The sequence below is a fragment of the Amphibalanus amphitrite genome, unplaced genomic scaffold (genome assembly GCF_019059575.1).
Source record: "Amphibalanus amphitrite isolate SeventyFive unplaced genomic scaffold, NRLGWU_Aamphi_draft 002205F_arrow, whole genome shotgun sequence".
Taxonomy (NCBI): domain Eukaryota; kingdom Metazoa; phylum Arthropoda; class Thecostraca; order Balanomorpha; family Balanidae; genus Amphibalanus; species Amphibalanus amphitrite.
This window is the reverse complement of record NW_024883696.1, coordinates 1-20,632: the sequence shown is the minus strand read 5'-3', so window position 1 is coordinate 20,632 and position 20,632 is coordinate 1. Positions and strand designations below refer to the sequence as shown.

Below are 20,632 nucleotides of genomic sequence, written 5' to 3'. Positions count from 1 at the left end.
CCACAAAGGCTCATATCTCGGTATAATTTTATCCAGTACTGCGCTCTACTTTGCAGCCCTCTTTCGCGTTAGGCGGCACGGGCGGACATCGATAGCAGCGCCTCTATCGGTCACTAGGGAAAGCTGGGCTGTAGGCGACGAAATACCGGCTGAGTTGTCACACGTTGAATAGGTTTATAGCCATCCGTCTTGTGAAAAAGTTGAACTTTTGCCTTTAATATTTCTACAGGCAATTTTAGAAGTGTCTTCACATGGATTACAAAACCGTTTAGATTATTGTATTCACTTCAAGCCTTCCCTATTGTTCTTGATGATGCGGGAACTATTTCTAATTAGTGTTTCTAGCTTAGTAAAAGAACATACTGTGCAAACGATGAAAAAAAGCATAAATGGAAGATTTTAAATGCAATTTTCTCTAACAATTAATGGTAAATTCTCTACATATCAAGAAAAAGGTGCATGCTGACTGATAATTTAAAGTTCTTGGGGCCAGTTGTTTTCTTCTTTTCTTACGTCGCCCCAATGGCCGCGAATACACTTGTGATAACGCCTATCGGGTGACTTTGTTTTTGGCTCACGTGAATGGCTGGATATTATTGCTACATGCAGGCCACGTCTCGGTGCCTGAGCACCAATGGCGCTTTTTCATTCATCTCCGTCCCTGCCATTGCCAATTACCCTTTGTACCGATGCGTGGGCTCCATCATCTTTCTTCTGCTGCCCCCGCCGCCTGCCGCCCCCGCCTGCCGCCCTCTCGTCTGCTCCTCCCTCCCCCTTCCCCACCTCTCACCCCACACCGACCCCCACACCCTAGCCACCATCCTCCCCTCCCCCAACGGCGCCCCGCCGTGACCGTTCTACCGCGATTACATTCTACAAATTCCACCGCATACCTCTGCCCAAAGTCATCGTCCACCGTCAACCTTTTCACGCTGTTTTCCACCACCAAATCTGCCCATGCGATCAGAGACAAACACTAGGATGACCCTCTCACCCGTCCCGTCTTTTCTCTCCCCTGTGATCCCTGCGGGGCTGGCGCGGCCGGAGGGTCGGCGGGCCGGCCCAGGAGATGACCCACGGCTTCGGTCACGCTCCGCCAGCCCGGCGACCGATGATGACTGGCGTGGCTTCCGCAGCGCAGCTCGCCGCGACAGCTCTCGTCAGCGTGGGCCCGCCAATGTGCGCAAAAAACCGGCCCGCACATCGGGTACGGCAGCGGAAAATGACTGCTGTCGGCTCCGACGATGGAGTAGATGGTTGTCTTCTGAGAAAGGACAGGGAAAGGTCCCGTGTGGGAGCCAGTGGATGAGTGCGCCGGACACGGTGTCCGGTAGAGAGGTGTGGTTAAAGTTGGAGATGAGATGGATTCGTCTTCACTTGCCCGCTTTGAAGGTTAGCGGTTGTTTTCTTGAGAACACAATTTGTTGGTTGTTGTTCTCTCATCGATACCCTTGTTATCATTACGAGCGAGCGAGCGCAGCGAGCGAAGCGAGTCTTTTCAATATAACGGAAAAATCTCAGTATGAGCGGCCCGGCCCGACCCGGCCCGGCCTGTAACGCTTTTGAGAGGCTTATATCTCAGCAACCGCTGGACCGATTGGCCTGCGGTCTTTTTTGCTGGGTAGCCCCATCCCTTCTACCCCGTAATAGACTACTTTTGATACATCTCAGTCATCGTCGTGGCACGTGCCCGGTGCCACGTGAAAAGTCAAGGGTGTTCAAGCTGTTTTGCAAAAGTAGTGATTTTGTGAGGCTCATATCTCAGCAGCCGCTTGGGCGATTGACGCGGTAATTTTTATAGGGTAGCTGCATCCTTTCTACCAAAAATAGGATACTCTCGATGCATGTGGGTCACCCCCAGTGCACGTGCAAAATACAACAATAAGAGGTGTCAAATTTGTTCTCATTTTACAGGGTGGGGCAGAAAGATTTACCTGTTTGTTTTCAGTCCATTGCTTAAAAAGTTATGAACGGATTTTGATAAAACTTTGCATGCAGCCTCCCAACTGACTCATGTATCAACTTTAAGATCGTTTTTACATTTTGTAATAGTTGTTGGTGAGCTATGGCGAAGATGACTAAGTGAGCCCAAATTGCAGCGCTGAAGTAGACTGGCCACAGGTCCCGAAGCGTTGCCAAACAGCTCGGTGTTGCCGTAAAAACTGTTTGCAGTATAATTAAATGACTTCAAAAGACAGCGTTAGTGTCGTCGAAGTACATGCCAGGCAGAACAAAGAATTTCCGCTTCAAAAAGCTAGTTGATATCGTGCGCAAGAAGGTGTTTCAATTCCTAGGCGAAGCATGCGCAAACTGCCAAGGGAACTCGTTGTTTAGCCCAGAACCGCCAAGAGAATCATAAACGACGGCTTAGGCTTTATGTTATACAGGATGCAACGTCGACACCTAATTTCGGCGGCATCCAGGGAAAATCGGCTACACAGGATCCAAAAGACATTGGAGGAGATCAGGAGCGCCGGTAACAAGGCATTCTGCTGGTCCAATGACAACATGTTCATGCCTGAGCCCCAGAGACACTCCCAAAGCTTCAACATTTTGGCAGATGGTCCATCCAGCATTGATCCTGCTATTCGCACCATTTTTTGTTGCTTGAAGCCTGCTGGTGTCATGGTTTGGGCTACCGTCGCATCCGACGGCTCAAAAGGAGCCTTGGTCTTCATCAAGGAGGCTGTGAAAGTGAATTCAGAGGTTCAAGTCCATCTGCTGGAGGAACATGCTTTGTCTTGGGTCACTCAGTCGTTCTGAGACGGATGCGTCTTCGTCCAGGACGGTGCGCCGCCGCAAACGGCCAACATCGCTCAACCGTGGTGGAAGACCCACATGCCTGGGTTCTGGGACAAAGACATTCGGCCATCATCAAGACCAGACCTGAACCCGATGGACTTCGCAATCTGGGCCATCTTAGAGAGGAGGGTGTGTGCAGTGCCACACAGCAGAATCGCCGCCCTGAAGCTGGCCCTCGAGACGGCACCGTCGAATCTTGGCGGGGACGCAGTGCGGCGCTCGTGCCCCTCCGCAGAGGGACGTTTCGAAGCAGTGGTGAAGGACAAAGGTGACCATATTGATTCATTATGCCGTCGCTGAGATGTGTACATGTTACTGCATATATGTGCCAGAAATCAATTTGATATATTTGTTCGGGGCCGAAATATTTAGGAAAATCAAGAGGTAAATCTTTCTGCCCCACCCTGTAATAACTCGGTAATTACTGGGGCGATTTCGCTGAAACTTGGCATACAGGTAGGCATCCACCAGGCAATGCATTCCCATGTGTTGCGGTTAAGGTGCTAGTGCACGTGCGCACGTGCAGGGGGCGCTTCCAGATCTCGAGAACGGCTGGGCCGATTGCGCTCAAATTTGGTACACGGTTGGAGACCGGTTAGTAGGGTGCCGTGCAAAAGTCAGTTTGGACCCCGTTTGCACGTGCGCACGTGCAGAATGCCGCTTCCAGATCTCAGGAACGGCTGGGCCGATTGCGTTCAAATTTGGTACACCGCTAGCGACCGGATAGAAGGGTGCTTTGCGCAAGCCCGTTGGAAGTACCCTCTCGCCCTTCCGCACGTGCAGGGCTCACTATCTCGCTCGCTCGTTCTTCGCCCAAAAGGTGTTTTACTGGTATTAATGTCTTGAATTTATTTAGAACTTTCATAAGGCAATCGAAACGATATCGTCGATATCATCAATATTTTGAATGCTTTGAAGGGCGAGGCATATTTCAAACTTTGAATGTTTTGAATCGTTATCGTGATAAGACGATGATATGAAATTCATTCAGGATTTAACCGACAATCCTGTGTTAAATAATCCACTGTACTGCACTTCGGTAAACTGATGTTAGCAGATCATCGCAGTACGTGTCATGTCAAACCAATCTAGTATCTCTTTCAGCACAAAGTCTTTAAACCACTGCTGATGCAACCGCCCCTGACTAGAAGCTCAATAGCAAACATCAATCGCTGAGTTTCACAATTTCGCGCAACATTTCCTACATGACCATTTTCAATCAGCATCGCCCAGGCCGCAGGTTTGGCCACGGATCGCTGGGGCGAAGCTGGAGGGCGATGTGCGCCGTCCCTGATCAAATCATCGCATGATTAACAGCGGCGGGCTGCAGCCAGCGAGTTACGCCGAGATTTCATGAAACCCTGTTGCGCTGACTTAAACGGGCCGGGTCGCCAATGGGGTGAAAATGATGCGCTCGTATTTCAGCGCCGACCGACGAGCACCACAAATGGCTGCGAAACGGTCGCCGAAGGGGCGCGTGACTCTCGTAACGAACGGAGCGAGACGATGGTACACGAGTGTTTGTCAGAACTCACGGCCGTCCGAGAGGACACACACGGCGGGTCTCGGCCTATTGCTTCGTGCAACTCGGAGCAGCGTGACGGGTTGACCGCATCCAGCCGGATGTTGGGGATCGGAGCTGGATTGGAGACTCTAACCAGACAGAAAATGGTTTAATCTCGCCAAAGTATACGAGCATCTTTCAAACATCACCATCGCGGGTAATTGGCTGTGCTTTGTAACCGCGAATGATGGTTATGAAGAAAGCCGTTCTAAGAGTTTGTAGGCTGGATCACGCTGGCTAATAATTGGACGAGGGTGGGACGCTCAGTGCTGAGACAATGCCGCTGCTTGTTTGCAGAGAGGGAGAGGAGGGCGACTGGTCGGAGGAGCCCATCATCACTCCGGACAACATGACGTCGTTCGTCATCTCGGACCTGCAGCCGTACACGGCCTACAGCTTCAGACTGGAGGCCGTCAACGGCATCGGCAGCTCCGAGAGCGGCATCGCCTCCTTCCCCATCATCACACTCCGAGAAGGTGAGAGCATCACACACTCATCACCAGAGACTGAACATTGTGGCATCGCCTCCTTCCCCATCATCACACTCAGAGAAGGTGAGGGTATCGGGAAATTTGACAACAATTATTGACTTTATATAGCACTTTCTAGACATTTATCGTTAGGCGGAAAAACTGCTTTTTAGATAAAGCTGTCTGCTGCTTTGAGCTTTATCGCCAGTCGCCATTTTTGAATTGTTCGGATCAGTTGCTACCAATGTCCTAAACGGCCTGTGTATAACAGTTACAAACGGAATGGCATGACATGCTGCATCATAAATGTCACGATGTTCACCACACATTTTGCAATGCATATCACATTGCTTAACTTCAACACTAAATGGTTTGTGTGATTCATGCTACAGTATCACATCACCTAAAATTAACTTTATTGTCGAGATAGGCAGAACTTGCCCTTTCGTCACGCATAAAGCTCATTCATGGTCGTTTACTCGTTTCTTCCTTAGTCGACTGCCGCTACATTAAAACATTTTACGGTCTCAAGTCAGTAGAAACTAAGGCGGACCTTATGGTCTGCGCCTTTGTGAAGAACGGATCTCGTTCATCAGTGCAGTTGAAAGTGACATTTGGCTGTAAACTACAAACGATTTTGAAAAATTGCGTCGTTAGCCGTGTTCCTGGTGTCAGCGAGTTTTATTACCTTCAGAGCAGTGAGCAGTGTCAGTTCGCGCACTGACCGGATATCATAACTGACGAAATCAATGGCAATGACGGGAGGCAGCTGAATGGCCGCATACGATGCATGCGAAGAGATTGGATTCAATGCGTTGCTATATTGAAAAAGCTTTTTGTTCACTTTACATAATCCATTTGATGTCTGATTCTGTACTTAATGCTGAAGTTAAGTCAATAATGTTGTAGACTTCTGTTAGTAGATAAAAGTCTTCTCGCTCATATGTGTATGCATCATTGTAAATCGCGCATGGACCTCCCTGTCTTGTCCCTACGAGTGCTACCATACAGGGGCTTTCAGCGGTTTCCGGGAAACCTCGACCGGCTCGCGTCACGCTCCATTTGGCAAAGTCAAGAAGCTGTGAGCTTCAAACCGCAATGGCGCGCTCTGAAACAATGGCCCGTGTTTTATGTGGCACTTTTCATCGCGAGCCGAACCCGTCCAAATTTATAGCGCTGCCGTTCGACTTACCAAGACATATCGGTGTTTGGCTACTAAACCCTAAATAAATCCCACTAAGAATGACGAATTGTCCTTTTTTATTTTTCCTTGCAGGAAAGTGCTGTGTGTCAGCGGATTAAAGTATGGCGGGGTTCCACCACGGCATCGTCACTTGCCCCAGGAAAAGTCGAGGGTGTGTCATGCAGCTGTTTTCTTATAAAAAATGTCAACGACTGGCTGCTCCAGTGCCCATCATAACAAGGTGTTCCAGTTTAACAACTACACGGTGGTGTGTGTCTTTCCTACATTTACGGTGTAGCATGCCTATGGCCGTGTGACCTTTGATAAACATAAAAAGTACCTACCACTCCTACCTCCCTTACCAAAGTAGCATAGCATCTGGGGGAAAATGAAGGAGTTTCTAATCAAGATGACATCTTTGAAAACTGGGAGAGTTTCTAACCAATGCGGCAGTACCCCAAAACAAACAGAATGTGGTATGCAAACAAACTGAAAGCGTCACAGCCTCAAACTTGATGTGTTGCACGTTCAAAAGAGGGCAAGGCACTGCGCTTATCCTCAGCCTCCAGCCTCCAAGCCTTCGTCTTGTATAAAACCATAATCATTTGTTCACCCCAATGTCGCAGCATATCAATCACACACTAAAAGAAGTCGTCTCTTTCAAAACCTCGGTCGGACTAAGTGCACCTCCATCCATCTTCCCGTTCTGACTATGTTGGGCCATGCAGCCGGTCCAGTAATAAATCATCGACTCTTTTCGGGACCCGCCGGAAGACGGTCTGTCAGATTTTGCCGAGCTGCTGCTGTTGTCAAGTCACTCTGATGACTGCGGCTGAATAATGGAACGATCGCTAAACTTCGCCGCTTGATGGAGCTCTGCGGCCAGAGACACAGATTCGGGGCTGTCTATCATATAGAAAGCCGCGGAACAGCCCGCTCTTTTTAGAGAGCCATGGCAGCGGGTGGAGGATGGGTGTAGACTTTGTAAGCCGGGGATGACGAACAGTCATTGAGGACTATTCTTGGAATGACGTGATAAGATAAATTATATTAGACACGTCTTTTGATAGATATATGCAAAGCCACGAGAAGGTGAAACACGACGACTATAGTCATTAAAACTCCAAAGGCGCACTGATGCCGATGTAGAAACGAATCTGCAAAACGAAGCTACCAACGTTTAACATCATCGCTGAAGTCTCCATCTTCATTGTCGGATGGTGTGTAATGTGCATTCTTCCGACCGACGTAGCTGACGTACCTGACGGACTGACTGTTCGCCTTCTTTTCTCAGCACCCGGCGGCAAGCCCGTGATTCTGGCAGCGCACAACACCAGTGCCACTGCCGTCCGGGTCCGCTGGAGACCGCTACCCCAACGCGAGCTCCGCGGAGAGTTCCAGGCCTACAAGATCACCTACAAGGAGAGAAACAACACCAACTCGCCCATCAAGGAGCTCAAGATCACCGAGGAAACCGTACAGGTAATTAAATCCTTTTCCTTGTTCCTTCAGTCATCTTCGGTCTGATGCCAACGCATCGGTATATGAAGTCGTTTTTTGGTCATGCCATGTATAGCGGGATGCCAACAATATATAAATTATCTGTGAACAGTTCAACAACCGTTCCAAATGCTGCACCAAAATATATTTAAGTAAATCATCGAAACACTTCCCGTAAACGTGGACACCTCGCAGTAATCGTCGCAGTATAAGCTCCCTCCGCTCTGTGCACGAGGGAGCGAGCACTCGGTAATCAAAACAAATGCACCCGGTCCTTGTTTTCATAAATCACTTGAAGCGCGGGTCATAAAATTGCCTAATTAAGCAGGGTTTCACCATTAGATCGCCCCATTGGGTGGCTAATGATGCCCCTGCATTGCAGCAGTTTGTGTAAATAGTCTCCATTTAGTCTGAGCGTATTATCAAGCATGCTGAGGATTGTCTTCAACATTCCCTTCTACCACATTTCTGAATGAGACTTTAACCCGCGCACCGACACGGGGGGGGGGGGGGCGGATATCCGCCGCCCCTGAGGTTTTTCGCGAATAGCGGGAAAACCGGCGAAATTTGGTATGACTATTCCCTTATCAATTTTACACATGGTGTGCAAGTTTGAACCTCCTACCTTTCAAGGTCAGGTCACCAGGTCACTTTGAATGACCCAACCTCAAGTCACTTTTTTGCAACTTTGTCACCGTGCCAGAGCTACAGTAGATGTCGGAGGCCTTTGAAAGTCGCAGGATGCTATTAGGTCAGTAGTAGCTACAATTTGTATATCTCGGAATTTTGATATCGGTGACCTAAGGTCAGGTCAATTTCGCGACCTCCCCATTATAAGTCAATGGGGGAAAAATCAACTCCCTGTTTTTACCACTAAAACGGGTCGGAATGGCCCCATATACCATACATGACTTCATATACGATCAACCTTCACTACCTTGAGGTCTGTTTTGCTGTTGGGCAGCTGTGAGGTCATGTGACGTCATCAAAGGTCACCAAAGGTTTTTGGCCAATAACTCCGTACAGGAACAAGATACAGACGCGTGGATGGTCCCATTGTGTTCAGCTCGTCAAGACGCATCGAATGATATACATGATGACTTCGAGGTCACGTGACCTGAGGTCAACCTTTGACCTTGACCTTTCGAGGTCAACATATATATCATTCGATGCGGATTGACGAGAGGATCACGATGATGCCCTTAGTTTGTTCCTATCTTTACTAATTCGAAAGTTATTCGAGAAAAACTCTCTCCATATTTAGCGCCGCCATTTTGACTTTTTCGACCCCTGTGACGTCATCTTTGACCTGACCTGAGAATGACCTTAGTAAAAATTGTAGATCTTGACCGTGCGTATCCGATGCCGTTTACCGCTTGTCGCTATCTTGCTTCGTTCTCGAGATCTCAGGGGGGGGCGGTCATCCGCCCCCCCCCCCCGTCGGTACTAAGTTGGCGCAGACCCCCGTCGGTGCGCGGGTTAAGCAAAAGACGAACCGCACAGCTGTATGTTTATGTCGTGCAAGTTATCTCACTTTAAACACATGTCACATGTCGTACAATCAATTCTTACTTGCGGCTGCATGATTTCGATTTATGATTAGGTATAGGTATTTGGGATGACACCGCCGTCCTCTTCGGAAGGCGTTTTTTATCGAGCACTTCCACCTGGGTCTTCCTTTTACATATTCTGTTTCTTTTTTTCCTGTATGCCTTCTTCGCACTCACCATGTGCGCTTCTCACACACTTTGATCTCCTCTCTCTCTCTCTCTCTCTCTCTCTCTCTCTCTCTCTCTCTCTCTCTCTCTCTCTCTCTCTCTTTCTCTCTATCTCTCACTCTCTCTCTCTCTCTCTCTCTCTCTCTCTCTCTCTCTCTCTCTCTCTCTCTCTCTCTCTCTCTCTCTCTCTCTCTCTCTCTCTCTCCATCTCTCCCTCCCGCTCACACCCGTCTCTGTGCTCGGCAGACTCACACCATCACCGGTCTGCGTCCGTACACGCAATACATCATCTCCATACAGGTGGAGAACCCGGCCGGACTGGGACCCAGCTCTACGGTGGTGGTGACCACGGACGAGGGAGGTGAGAGCCCGCCTGTCTGTCTGTTTGTTTATCTGTCTGTCTTTCTTTCTTTCTTTCTTGCTTTCTTTCTTTCTTTCTTTCTTTCTTTCTTTCTGCTTTCTTGCTGTCTATCTGTCTCCGTCTCCCTCTGTCTTCCCTTTTTCTCGCTCACTCTTTCTGTCTCCCTCTACCTCATTTTCCTTTTCGTTCTTTTCTCTCTCCCTCTTCTCATTTCTCCCACTTTCCTCTGCTTCTCTCTCTCTCTCTCTCTCTCTCTCTCTCTCTCTCTCTCTCTCTCTCTCTCTCTCTCTCTCTCTCTCTCTCTCTCTCTCTCTCTCTCTCTCTCTCTCTCTCTCTCTCTCTCTCTCTCTCTCTTCTTTCTTCTCACTGACACCACTGTCAGCTCGTCAGACCACTGTGCCTCCACTGTGTCTTTTCGAGAAACCACCGCGAAACGGGCAGCACGCTTCCCTCACCTTGTAATTTGATGATAAATGAGCGTGCATATTTCCTGTTCTCTCGGAAGTTGATGAGAATTAAATGAGCAGACTACGTGATTTAGTTTGCGTGCCTTGCGAGATTAGTGTTGATGCATGGGTTACATGAACAGGGTGAGACATGGGCTAAAAACTCGTCACATATCATGCTTCTTTATAGTCACCATATCTGATATCGTAATTAATGAGTCGGTCGGCTCAAAGCATGGCATTTATCTTTTTTTTTTTCAGTTCCGGAGGCGCCGCGAAACGTCAGCATCCTGAACGTGACGGATACGACGGTGACCATCTCCTGGCTGCCTCCGGTCAACCCCAACGGCCTCATCGAGGGCTACCGCATCTACTTCACCACCGGCGACTTCACCAACGCCACCTGGATCAAACTGCCCGTCGAGCGCATGCAGCACACTCTCACTGATCTGGGTAAGAAGTTTGGAACGAAAGCTGTCGCCGACGCGTAGCGTGCGTTACACACGCATCCAATATCCAAATTTAGATGAGCTGTTTCATGTTTGGCAGCGGGACGTATGCCTTCCCGTGTCTTTTATTTCGGGATACATTTTTAGAGAAGTGTTTTCCTCAGGCCAACTTTAATCGGACTCTAGCGATACCGGTCGAGATTGCATTTATCGGTAAGGCCGAAATGTGAAATTGATTGAGCTGCCGGCCTGAAGAAAACATTGTTTGGCGTTCTCCCACTTTCCGTCGAAATTCACCATGCACAGGCTTCGCTGTTGTGTAGCTTTTTATCATACCAGTTAAATGGCGCAAACTTACATTTTTTGCAGCACGTCTTTTCGAATTTCACTCACCATCATTTCCCAGGCATTTGACTTTACCCTCGGATATTTTTATGACATAATTCGTCTTTATTATCTCCATCAGCATACTATAACAAGATATTTTATGTCGCGTTTCCTGGTCCCTATAGATAGTTCCTTCTGAAGATGACGGTGACCTATGTGAGACAGCCTCAGAAGCCGGAGGCCCACATTTCTCGCGATGGACTTGGGATCTGAAAGCGACACTGATCTACTGACAGAACAAAAACCTTCCGTTGTTGGCTCGTCGAGGTCAAGATTGAGGGGACGCAATTCCACAGCGTAACTATAAAAACGTGGGTCATACGAGGAATGGACAGTGATTCTTTGTCAGTTTGTGTCTGATGACAGTGTTGACAGATATCAATGACAGCAATTGTAGAATGCCGTTTATCATTTCTCCGAATGTGAACATGTGTGCATCGCGTGCCAACGCCGGACGCGTGCACATAATGTCAAAAAAAAAGAATATACTAAAGCTCCTGGTTAAAATAAGGGCTAGAATGGCACCGGTCCTTCTTGGAAAATCGTTACATTGTGTCGCAACCCATTACGATTGCGAATTACAATACAAGAGTACGCTTAACCACAGAGACATCGTTTAACATCGCTTCAAAAACATGCGTTCAAAGACTGCAACATCGTTGATTGGAATCAAAATTATCGACGCTCGAGTAAGCATTTGCCGGGTGAATACTAATCCAAACATTTCGGTCGTACGCACATGACATTGATTGTCTGGTCTCTGATCAAACCCAAACGGATTTAACAAGGTAACTTTGCTGACATGCTCATTTGAATAATTCGTCATTGTATATTCGTGCTCCCCATAACATGTAAATGTGGCGCCTGCCAATTACGTGCCTCGTTATTACCATTCGAGTAGTTGTTACATTTCCCTCTGTAACGACTTATTAGGGAAGTGGCTAATTGCGCTTTTACTGCTCGCAACGTACTCCGCACAGCCAAAGTTGTAAGGAGTTATGAATAATAGAATTTGTGACTTTTATATCTATATTACTATTTGAGGAGGGTGCGTCTGTCCGTTACCGAGGTCCCGACTTGGTGGTGCTTTGCGTGGACTACAGGCCAGACCGTTGCACCTAGCCCGGTGAAATTTGCACAACTTATAGATCAAGGATGCGCGACGTGCCTTTGAGGGGTCTTTTCTCGATCGGATTGATAGGGAGCGCGTGGCGCGTGCTCAAAAAGTGCAAATTCGCGTCATAGACTTTACATGTATAAATCGGCGTGCGAAATCGGGCGAAAACGGCTAATTTTGGCCGACACGGGTCCAGTCCCCGTGCAATATCTCGGTAACCGTGGGCCGGATCGGCACGGGGAAAACAGCATCATGTAGATAATTGAACAGGTTATCGAATGATATGCAGTACAGGGGATGGCACGTGCCACGTGCACCCGTGAGGGTACTTTGATTGAAAAATTGCGGTTTTTGACGGATTTTGGAATTGATTTTATTTTTAGGTGACCATTAAACGGAGCGAGTTGGAACAGCGCCTGTTGGCAAGAGAAATGTACCGCCTCTCATGGGAAAATTGTGAAAAGCTGATTGATCCAAATCAAGGTGGTACAAATCACGGGAGACAATGGTGTTTGTCTATTTTGTGCCACTTTGTTAATCACACGGGTTTTGCTCAATGATCTGATATTTCTGGCAATAAAAAATGGCACCGATGGAAAGAGCATTCAATTCTGTCCAAGGTTCAGTCTTTATTTTTGCATGATGAGCAACAGTATTCTTAAAAATGTAAATGTTCCAAACCATTACATTGTCATTTTTAGCGAAATTCATCGATGGCCCTCAAAAGACTTCACGCCAGTTTTCGAATCATTCTTAAGTAGAACGCATGATAATACGACACGGGCACCTCGATGCGATGTATCTTTTTGTTTTCTTACAAAATGCTTGGCCGTCAAAAAGCAATCGAACGAAATGGATACCTACCAACCAAATCGACACAGACCAACCCAATACCCACGGGTCAAAAATCCCCCCTTCGCGTTGCGGAGCACGCGGGTAACCCTAGTAAGACCCCTATATTATCTGAAGGAGCACGATGTCGATGCCTGAATGCCCGAAAAGTATTTACCTATTAATGCGTACCTACTCGTACTTCCAGCCATCTACTATAGTTCATGCCACGTACATATGCCGAAATAAAATGATAGCAATAGACTGCTTTCAAAGCGATGTTTCTGATCTAAAGCAGACATTAAGTCCCTTATTATTGTTACCAAATGCTGCAGCTTTCGTAGTCAGGAATCATGGAAAATTATCGCCTATCATCCATTTTCCTTCATTATTCTTGTGTTGCAAAGATCCGTGACATCTACCATTTCCATCATTTTCAACGCGTATCTTCACGTGCCTAGCGCTGCGTTTTCTATCGATCAAAGCCCGTGCGAGGCCCGTCAAACCCCTATCCAGCGCCGTTTCAGCTCCCTCCTCCAACTGACGACTCCCCGGCTTCTCCCTCTTCTCCACAGCTCCGTTCTCCAACTACTCCATATCGGTGAAGGCGTTCACGCGCAGTGTGGAGGGCCGCGAGTCGGTCTCTGTCGCCGTCACCACGGACGTCTCGCCACCGTCGCCGCCGCGACTCAGCTCGGTCACATGTCAGGCGGACGCAGGCCTGCTGCTGCGCTGGCGACGACCGCGGGTCTTCAGCGGCGGCATCGACTACTACGTGGTCAGCTACAGCAGGACGGACGGCGAGCTGCAGGGGCCCGTCACCGACCTGCAGGTCACCACCGATACTGCCGACGAGGAGAGCAGGGTCAGTGGTTGGGAGGGAAGTGGTAAGGGGCGGGCTGGAGCGGGTACTGAACGTCGGTGTCGTGACTGGTTTCGTTTGTTGCTGGTCCTTACTGGTTATAATGCGTTTCCTTTTGTCTGTATTATCAATAATATTTTCGAATAGTTCTTGCTAGAGTTGACTTTACCCGGTGCGGTAGGTCGCTGCCAATTTGTGCCTTGAAACCTGAGAGTACGCGATATTTATGGGTTTCTGATTTCTCTCGCTGACTGACTGGTCGGTCTTCCTCCCTCAGTTTCTGCTGCCGAATCTGACCGCCGAGGCTGTGTACGAGGTGCGGCTGCGAGCGGCCACACGCTCTCTCCACCGGCCCTCTGCTCTGCTCCTCTCTCCCCTCTCGGCTCCTCTGACGGGCCGGCCACGGCGCCACTGCCGGCGCCGCGGCGACGGTGGCGCCACCTCTGACGTGTGGCGCCGTTTGGGGCGCGGCCAGGAGCTGGACCCGGGCGTCATCGCCGGCATCGTGTGCGCCAGCTGCGCCTTCCTGCTGGCGCTGCTGGCACTCGCCATCTGGAGGTGGGTGCGATGAAACTACTGGTTGTTCTTTAGACTGGTGGGGCCATTAGATTACTTCGAGCTGGCTTCTAGGCAACTTTCATCGGTTGATCGCCAAGTGTTGTTACCCACGATTAGCTGAAGAGTGAAAAGGCTACTGTCCAATGGCCAATGACAATCTCACCGTTCCGTGATTCCATCCTCAGGATACAGAAATCCTTTTCCTCCGCACCGCAACCCCCTCCGGGCTGGACAGGCAACTTTATCTCATGCGGGCTGCTCCCTTGGAGCGGTACCGCTGCTCCCGAGGGAGCGCACCCCGTAGCAGGGTGCAGTGAGTACCTTGGGGCTGGGTGGCCTGTCCTCTGGACGGGCTCAGCCCCGGTGACTCACTAGGGTGCCTGCCCAGACCAATGTCTCCCACTATATCCTATCATCCTCCCGGCTCTGAAATGGTCTTATTGGACCGAAAGGGCATAACCCCCAAAAATGGCAATCTACACAATTGGCTCGTATAACAAGTAACACTACTGTCTCTATAAAGTTGCGTAGATTGCCTCCAACTAGCTATGAAACGTCTGAATTCTCAATGGGTCTTGTTTACTTTTGATAGCCCCAGCATTAATTAACCTCTGCCCGTTCCACAGACGCTACTTCCAGTCTTCCTACTATTACTTGGATGACCCGGTGACCCCCCGGGTTGCTCTGACCTCCGAGCCGGCGTGGCAGCGGGACGGACCGAACGGCACGCAGGGTCCCATCCCTGCCGACGCCTTCCCTGTGCACGTGGCCACGCTGCACGCCGATGCCGACATCGGTGAGACAGTGTTCTTCAGTCGACCTGTTATTATCGTAAATCGTACGGATACAACATGCTGTTTAGTATCATTGTCAACTCGCTCGCTTTGTTATTGCTCGGTTATCGTCACGTCGCTAGCTCGGTTATTGCTTGATTATTTTCAATTCGCCCGAATTGGCTATCGCTTCTATCTTTGGGTATGACTAAGATTTGTAACAGTTTAAGTATGTAACCTATAAACAACCAAAATAATCACGGACAATGATGTAACCGTTATCAGTTGTAACCACTCATATAACTCTAACTTCGGCTCGCAGGGTTCTGCAAGGAGTATGACGAGGTGCTGGAGCATACCATGAAGCTGGGGCTGTCCTCGGAGGTCTCACAGACTGAGGAGAACAAACTGAAGAACAGATACCAGAACATCGACGCATGTAAGTCACTGTCGTGTGCATTCAATGATGCCGTAGTTATGCCTCATCGATGACCAAATGTATGTGCATTTGCACCATTTATTGAGCCATATATTTTTCATTTATGCTAATGTATTGACCCTTTATTGCTTTCTTAGTTCTTACGGAATTGTCAATGGATCAAGAATACAAATTGGCTGAGCGTGATTCGAAGGTGACCATCTGGCATCTACTAGTGATGTCAATTACGGAAAATCGGAATACCGATACCAAACCAATTACCAACCTAAACTACGGGAATTGAAACCAAACCAACTTGGGAAACTGAGGGAAATGCCAACTTTTTACCGATTTCTTAGCCTCTTATACATTAGTGAGGGCTTATGATACCAACAAAATATCAAACACTTTACGATTGAAATACCAAATACCAAGTTGGTATCGGTTTGGTATCGGTATACCAAAAAGCTGGTATCCGATTGACATCTATACCATCTACCCACCTCCAAGGCACCCAGCCTGACTCCAGCCCGCCCTTCCCACAGACGATCACACTCTGGTGCCTCTGCGACCCCTGCCGGGCCAGCGGCGAGGCGACTACATCAACGCCAACTACATAGATGGATACCTGGTCCGCAACCAGTACATCGGCGCCCAGGGGCCCCTGACAGGCACCTTCGGCGCCTTCTGGCGACTCATCTGGGAGCAGCGCGTCCAGATCGTCGTCATGATCACCAACCTCGTCGAGAGGAACAGGGTGAGATACGGAACTGTGTGTCGAGCTCCTGCGGCAGCGAACTTTTCACTTTATATCCTTACATATGTATGTAACTAATCGGTATTCCAACCTGTTATGCTGTAAGCGTCCTGCGACTGATCTACTGACAGAATAAAGAGGTAATATTGGTGCGGAACGTCGGTCGTATTAAGCAGTAAGTATTTACAGCAAAATAAATCAGTAAGCATATAATTTGCTTCCTATTTAGTAGCCAAAAATAGGGAACTTTGCTGATTTTACGCAACGTATGCAAAGTGCGTGAGTACATTTTGCTGTTCGTTCAAAAGCTGGTGCTCCTCTTATTTCAGAAAAAGTGCGACATGTACTGGCCTAAGGAGGGTACAGAGGTGTACGGACCGATTCAGGTGGAGCTTCTGGATCAGCGGGAACTGGCTACATACACCATACGAAAGATGCTCATCAAGCACATCAAGGTAAGATTCGAGCTCTCACACGTGCAGAAGCTAGATGTAACCTGTTTGGCATGCATAGCTGCACGTGTTTACAGATTACAGACACAGAGGCATGGTAACCTCCCATTAAACCTGGAGCTGTGGGATGTGGTAGTATTGCAAAACCAGTAAGTAGTAACTTGTCACATCGCTACATTCTATCTTCGATAACGTTGTTGCCTACTCCACAGCACAAGAAGAAGAAGGGTGTGTCTGGCGAGCGTATCATCTACCAGTACCACTACACCAGCTGGCCGGACCACGGGGTGCCCGACCATCCACTGCCCATCCTCAGCTTCGTGAGGAAGTCGGCGGCGGCCAATGGGGCCGGCGCGGGACCCATCCTCGTCCACTGCAGGTGAGATAACATAGAAGCAGCCTTTTCAATGCCGATCCATACGGCTGCCTTCAGAAATACGCTTTTAATTCCATGAATCAAATGAGAATATTGAAGCACTTGTAATAATTGTTGTCCCGTTCCAAACGCCTCCTTTCCCGGGGAGGGCACACTTACCTCAATATTGACGGCTGACCGCCCCCGCCCACTCTTCACAGCGCCGGTGTGGGCCGAACCGGCACTTACATCGTGCTGGACGCCATGATGAACATGTTGAAGCAGCGAGGCACCATCAACGTATTCGGCTTCCTGAAGCACATCCGCACACAGCGCAACTTCCTGGTGCAGACGGAGGACCAGTACATCTTCACACACGACGCACTGCTGGAGGCCCTGGAGGCAGGCGAGACGGACGTGCGAGCCACGCGGCTTACGGAGTACCTACAACAGCTGCGGTGCTACGAGCCGGGACAGTTCCCGCGCTACACGCTGGACCGGCAGTACCAGGTGAGTTGATATCATGGGACAGTCTGATACACAGACTTTGGTTCGTGATGAAACTTCATAGGTTCGTTATAAAATGCCTGAACTCTTCGTAAAGTGAGCTCAATAATCTGATATAGCAAGTGCATAGCAAGGAGTTTGTGATTAGGTTTGTTTAATTTGTTGGGGCTATGCTTTTAATGTGATAAGGCATATCTTCTCGAATATGACGCTGCTCGATGCCACAATACGGTAAGAGCGAGAAGGACTACTGGTCCAAGTGCACATCCCTGATATACCCTGTTGTTTTCTCCCCAGCTGGTGACCTCGTACCGTCCGACGGAGGTGGACCTGGCCCCGGCGCTGACCCCGTGTAACCAGGCGAGGAACCGGTGTGCCCAGTTTGTTCCCGTGGACCGGTGGAGGGTGCACCTGTCACCGAGACCCGGGATCGAGGGCAGCGACTACATCAACGCCACGCCACTCATCGGTAAGCGATTGGACAAGAAATAAGGAGCAGCGGAAAGTATAGAGCAACGTTTAAGCCGACAGTCGTAGAATAATGTCACGAATAGTTCGAGTAGATATTAGTAGTTTTAATTGCCAGGTATGTGCATTCACTTGAAATAAAACTGCCTTTATGGTATCCGTCCGCCACACACGTGCTCCTCTGTTTCGACAGGCTACGAGAAGCTGTCCGAGTTTATAATCACTCAGCACCCGCTCCCGCACACGGTGGACGACTTCTGGAGGATGGTCTGGGAGCATAACGTGCAGACCGTGGTTGTTCTCTCTCCCATCGATGCCCAGGTGGGTAGGAACGGGCGCTGGGAGGGACTCCGAGGGGCTTATCGTCAAAGATGAGCTGACCATCTTGCGAGTAGCGAGCTCTTTGACGTCTGTCTCATCTGAATACATGTGACGGTCTCGCAAGTTTTACCAAGAGCGCTAAGTAGCAAGAGCCATCATCTTTCGCTAAAAGCATGGCTCTAAAGTGTCTCCATCTTTATCAGCAAAGCATTGGCAGGGCAGTCACGTCTACAACTCTCCTTCCGCAGCATTTCCCCCGCTTCTGGCCATCTCCCGACGACGACCTGGACGGAGATAGCTTCCGGGTCCGCTTCGTCGACGAGCCGGCTCCGTCGGCATCGGCGTTCGCTACCGTCGACCTGGTGCTTCAGTCGTGTCAGGACGACTACCAGGTGTCGGTGCGGGTAATCTGCTGCCCCGAGTGGCCCCACACGGCCGCCGCAGGGTCGCCCCATCACCTGATCGATGGCGTCCAGCAGGCAACGCTCAAGTACCAGAACGGACCCATCGTCGTGGTCGACAGGTTGGTAGTTGGAGGGCTGGGTAAATGGCTAGAGTGTTGACTGCATATTCAATATTTGTCGTGTGTAGCTGTAGGTATACTTGTAACGTATTTTGTTAAGTGATTACAGATATTGTTGAGAAATACTTGACTTTCGAACATTGTGCACCTGGAAGTTATCGTCGACTCATGTAAGACGCATTTCCTTCTGACACTCCCTCGTCTTCGAGCCCAGTCGGTGTACGATAGATACTAGCCTTTTCATCGCGTTCTCTCTTCTCGATAGATTTGGCGGCACCGAAGCGGCGACGTTCTGCTGCTTGACGACGTTGTCGAAGCAGCTGATGAACGAGAACTCGATCGACGTCTACCTGTACGCCAAGCTGTACCACATGCGAAGGCCGGGCATCTGGAGAACTCAGGTAACATTTCATAACCGACTTTGGTAGAGAAATGGTGTTCCGCTCTCGTTACGCGAAGGTAGACGTTTTGGGCTGATGTGGAAGCGACCGTATCTATCGATGATCTGTTGCAGCACTCAAAATGCTTCTTCTGCACTTTTCTTTCCGAATTTAGCAGCGTTTTACTACGGCTCTCTCCCATTTCAGGACGACTTCACGATGCTGTACCACGCCATGGAGGGCCTGGTGCGTCCGACGCTGCCGCAGTCCCCCAGCAGTCAGTCTGAGGCGGAGTCCCTGCTGCGGCCGCGCAGTCTGCACAGCGGCACGATGCGTGTGCCCCCCGACGGCCGCGAGTGCTACGTGCCTGCCGAGTGCGTCTGACAGGACCCGAACGCAGCGGGCCGCACCAAGGGAGGCCAGAGACGCGGACGAGAGTGGAGGAAACGGAGAGACGTTAGACTGGCAGAGTGCACGTGCCAATGTGCCCCCGACTGCCCTGAGAGGGTCACACACTGCCCGGAGGTGTGCTCCGCCTGCCCTGCGGAATGTCCTCCTCGAGTCACAGAGACCAGGGTGGCCAGGGGAGACGCTGTGTTTACTAATTGTCCCGAGTGTGTTCGATTAGGCGTGTGATGTTCTTTGGTGCTTTGATTTTGTGTAAGGGGGACCTTATTGTGTGGGTCACCCATCTATGTACATGTGGGATCAAGACCCGAGGGTCTTCTGGAAATGTACTCATCTTCGTACAGCTTTGCTGAGAGACCAAGCCTATCTCGTCTATGGTACTTGTGTCGAAAAACTCTCCGGGGTTATCCTTCAGTGAGTAGATAGATTTCTTAGAGACAAGCGTTCACTGCGTTTCCGAACGAGAGCTTAGTTTGATGGCGTTCGTGTTTACGGAAGGTCGCGTATGATCTCCAGGTTTCCGTATTCGAATGGATTTGTGTTATCGTTTGTGTACTACGCTGGGGTGTGAGGAATCTTTGTTTATATATTGGGGTGTCCCTCTTGCGGACTGAAGGCTGCCACTCTTCCTTTTTATTTTATTTCTTTCATGTTATCCCTTCTATGATTATTTTTTTAGGAGAAATGCCTGGGTGTCGACTTTATTTTTGGATCCGGCTGTCGTGCTGTCTCGTCGATTTTTCCTCTGACGTCATGGGACTCGTCGTGACGGTTGTCGTCAATGACAATCACCAAAGAGGAGCGATTGAAGCAGCTGCTGAGCAAATGTATGTGCGTTTTTACGAACGTCCTGTGCGTTTTCTATCCACCGTCTCTGCATTTCCTCTTGTTCTCATGTTGAGCATTGTCAGACGATCATTTGGTACGGGTGCGTTCCGCGGCTGACGGTGTCGGTGCGCCGATTTGCGCACAATTGCGCCGATTTCGTGCGCGAGCCGCTGTCGTTTTGTTGTTTGAGGTCC

At 49.5% G+C, this 20,632-nt stretch overlaps 1 protein-coding gene across 2 annotated transcripts in view; it reads left to right on the top strand.

The window, feature by feature from the left end:
- The window catches only part of LOC122376587 (tyrosine-protein phosphatase 99A-like), a 45,164-nt gene extending 25,076 nt beyond the window's left edge, over positions 1-20,088 (top strand). Inside the window, exons 3-19 of one of the 2 annotated variants that reach the window (XM_043356474.1) lie at positions 4,664-4,842; positions 7,314-7,501; positions 9,484-9,598; positions 10,306-10,497; positions 13,404-13,693; positions 13,968-14,248; positions 14,875-15,044; positions 15,344-15,460; positions 15,985-16,196; positions 16,526-16,651; positions 16,861-17,027; positions 17,225-17,513; positions 17,808-17,979; positions 18,172-18,299; positions 18,548-18,822; positions 19,088-19,223; positions 19,410-20,088. In XM_043356474.1, coding sequence (XP_043212409.1) covers positions 4,664-4,842; positions 7,314-7,501; positions 9,484-9,598; positions 10,306-10,497; positions 13,404-13,693; positions 13,968-14,248; positions 14,875-15,044; positions 15,344-15,460; positions 15,985-16,196; positions 16,526-16,651; positions 16,861-17,027; positions 17,225-17,513; positions 17,808-17,979; positions 18,172-18,299; positions 18,548-18,822; positions 19,088-19,223; positions 19,410-19,586 — 3,214 coding nt within the window. In that variant the 3' untranslated portion in view covers positions 19,587-20,088. Of the gene's footprint in view, positions 1-4,663; positions 4,843-4,891; positions 4,921-7,313; positions 7,502-9,483; positions 9,599-10,305; positions 10,498-13,403; positions 13,694-13,967; positions 14,249-14,874; positions 15,045-15,343; positions 15,461-15,984; positions 16,197-16,525; positions 16,652-16,860; positions 17,028-17,224; positions 17,514-17,807; positions 17,980-18,171; positions 18,300-18,547; positions 18,823-19,087; positions 19,224-19,409 lie in introns of those variants that run through there. The other variant, XM_043356475.1, reaches the window with a different exon arrangement.
- The last annotated feature ends 544 nt before the right edge of the window (positions 20,089-20,632 follow it).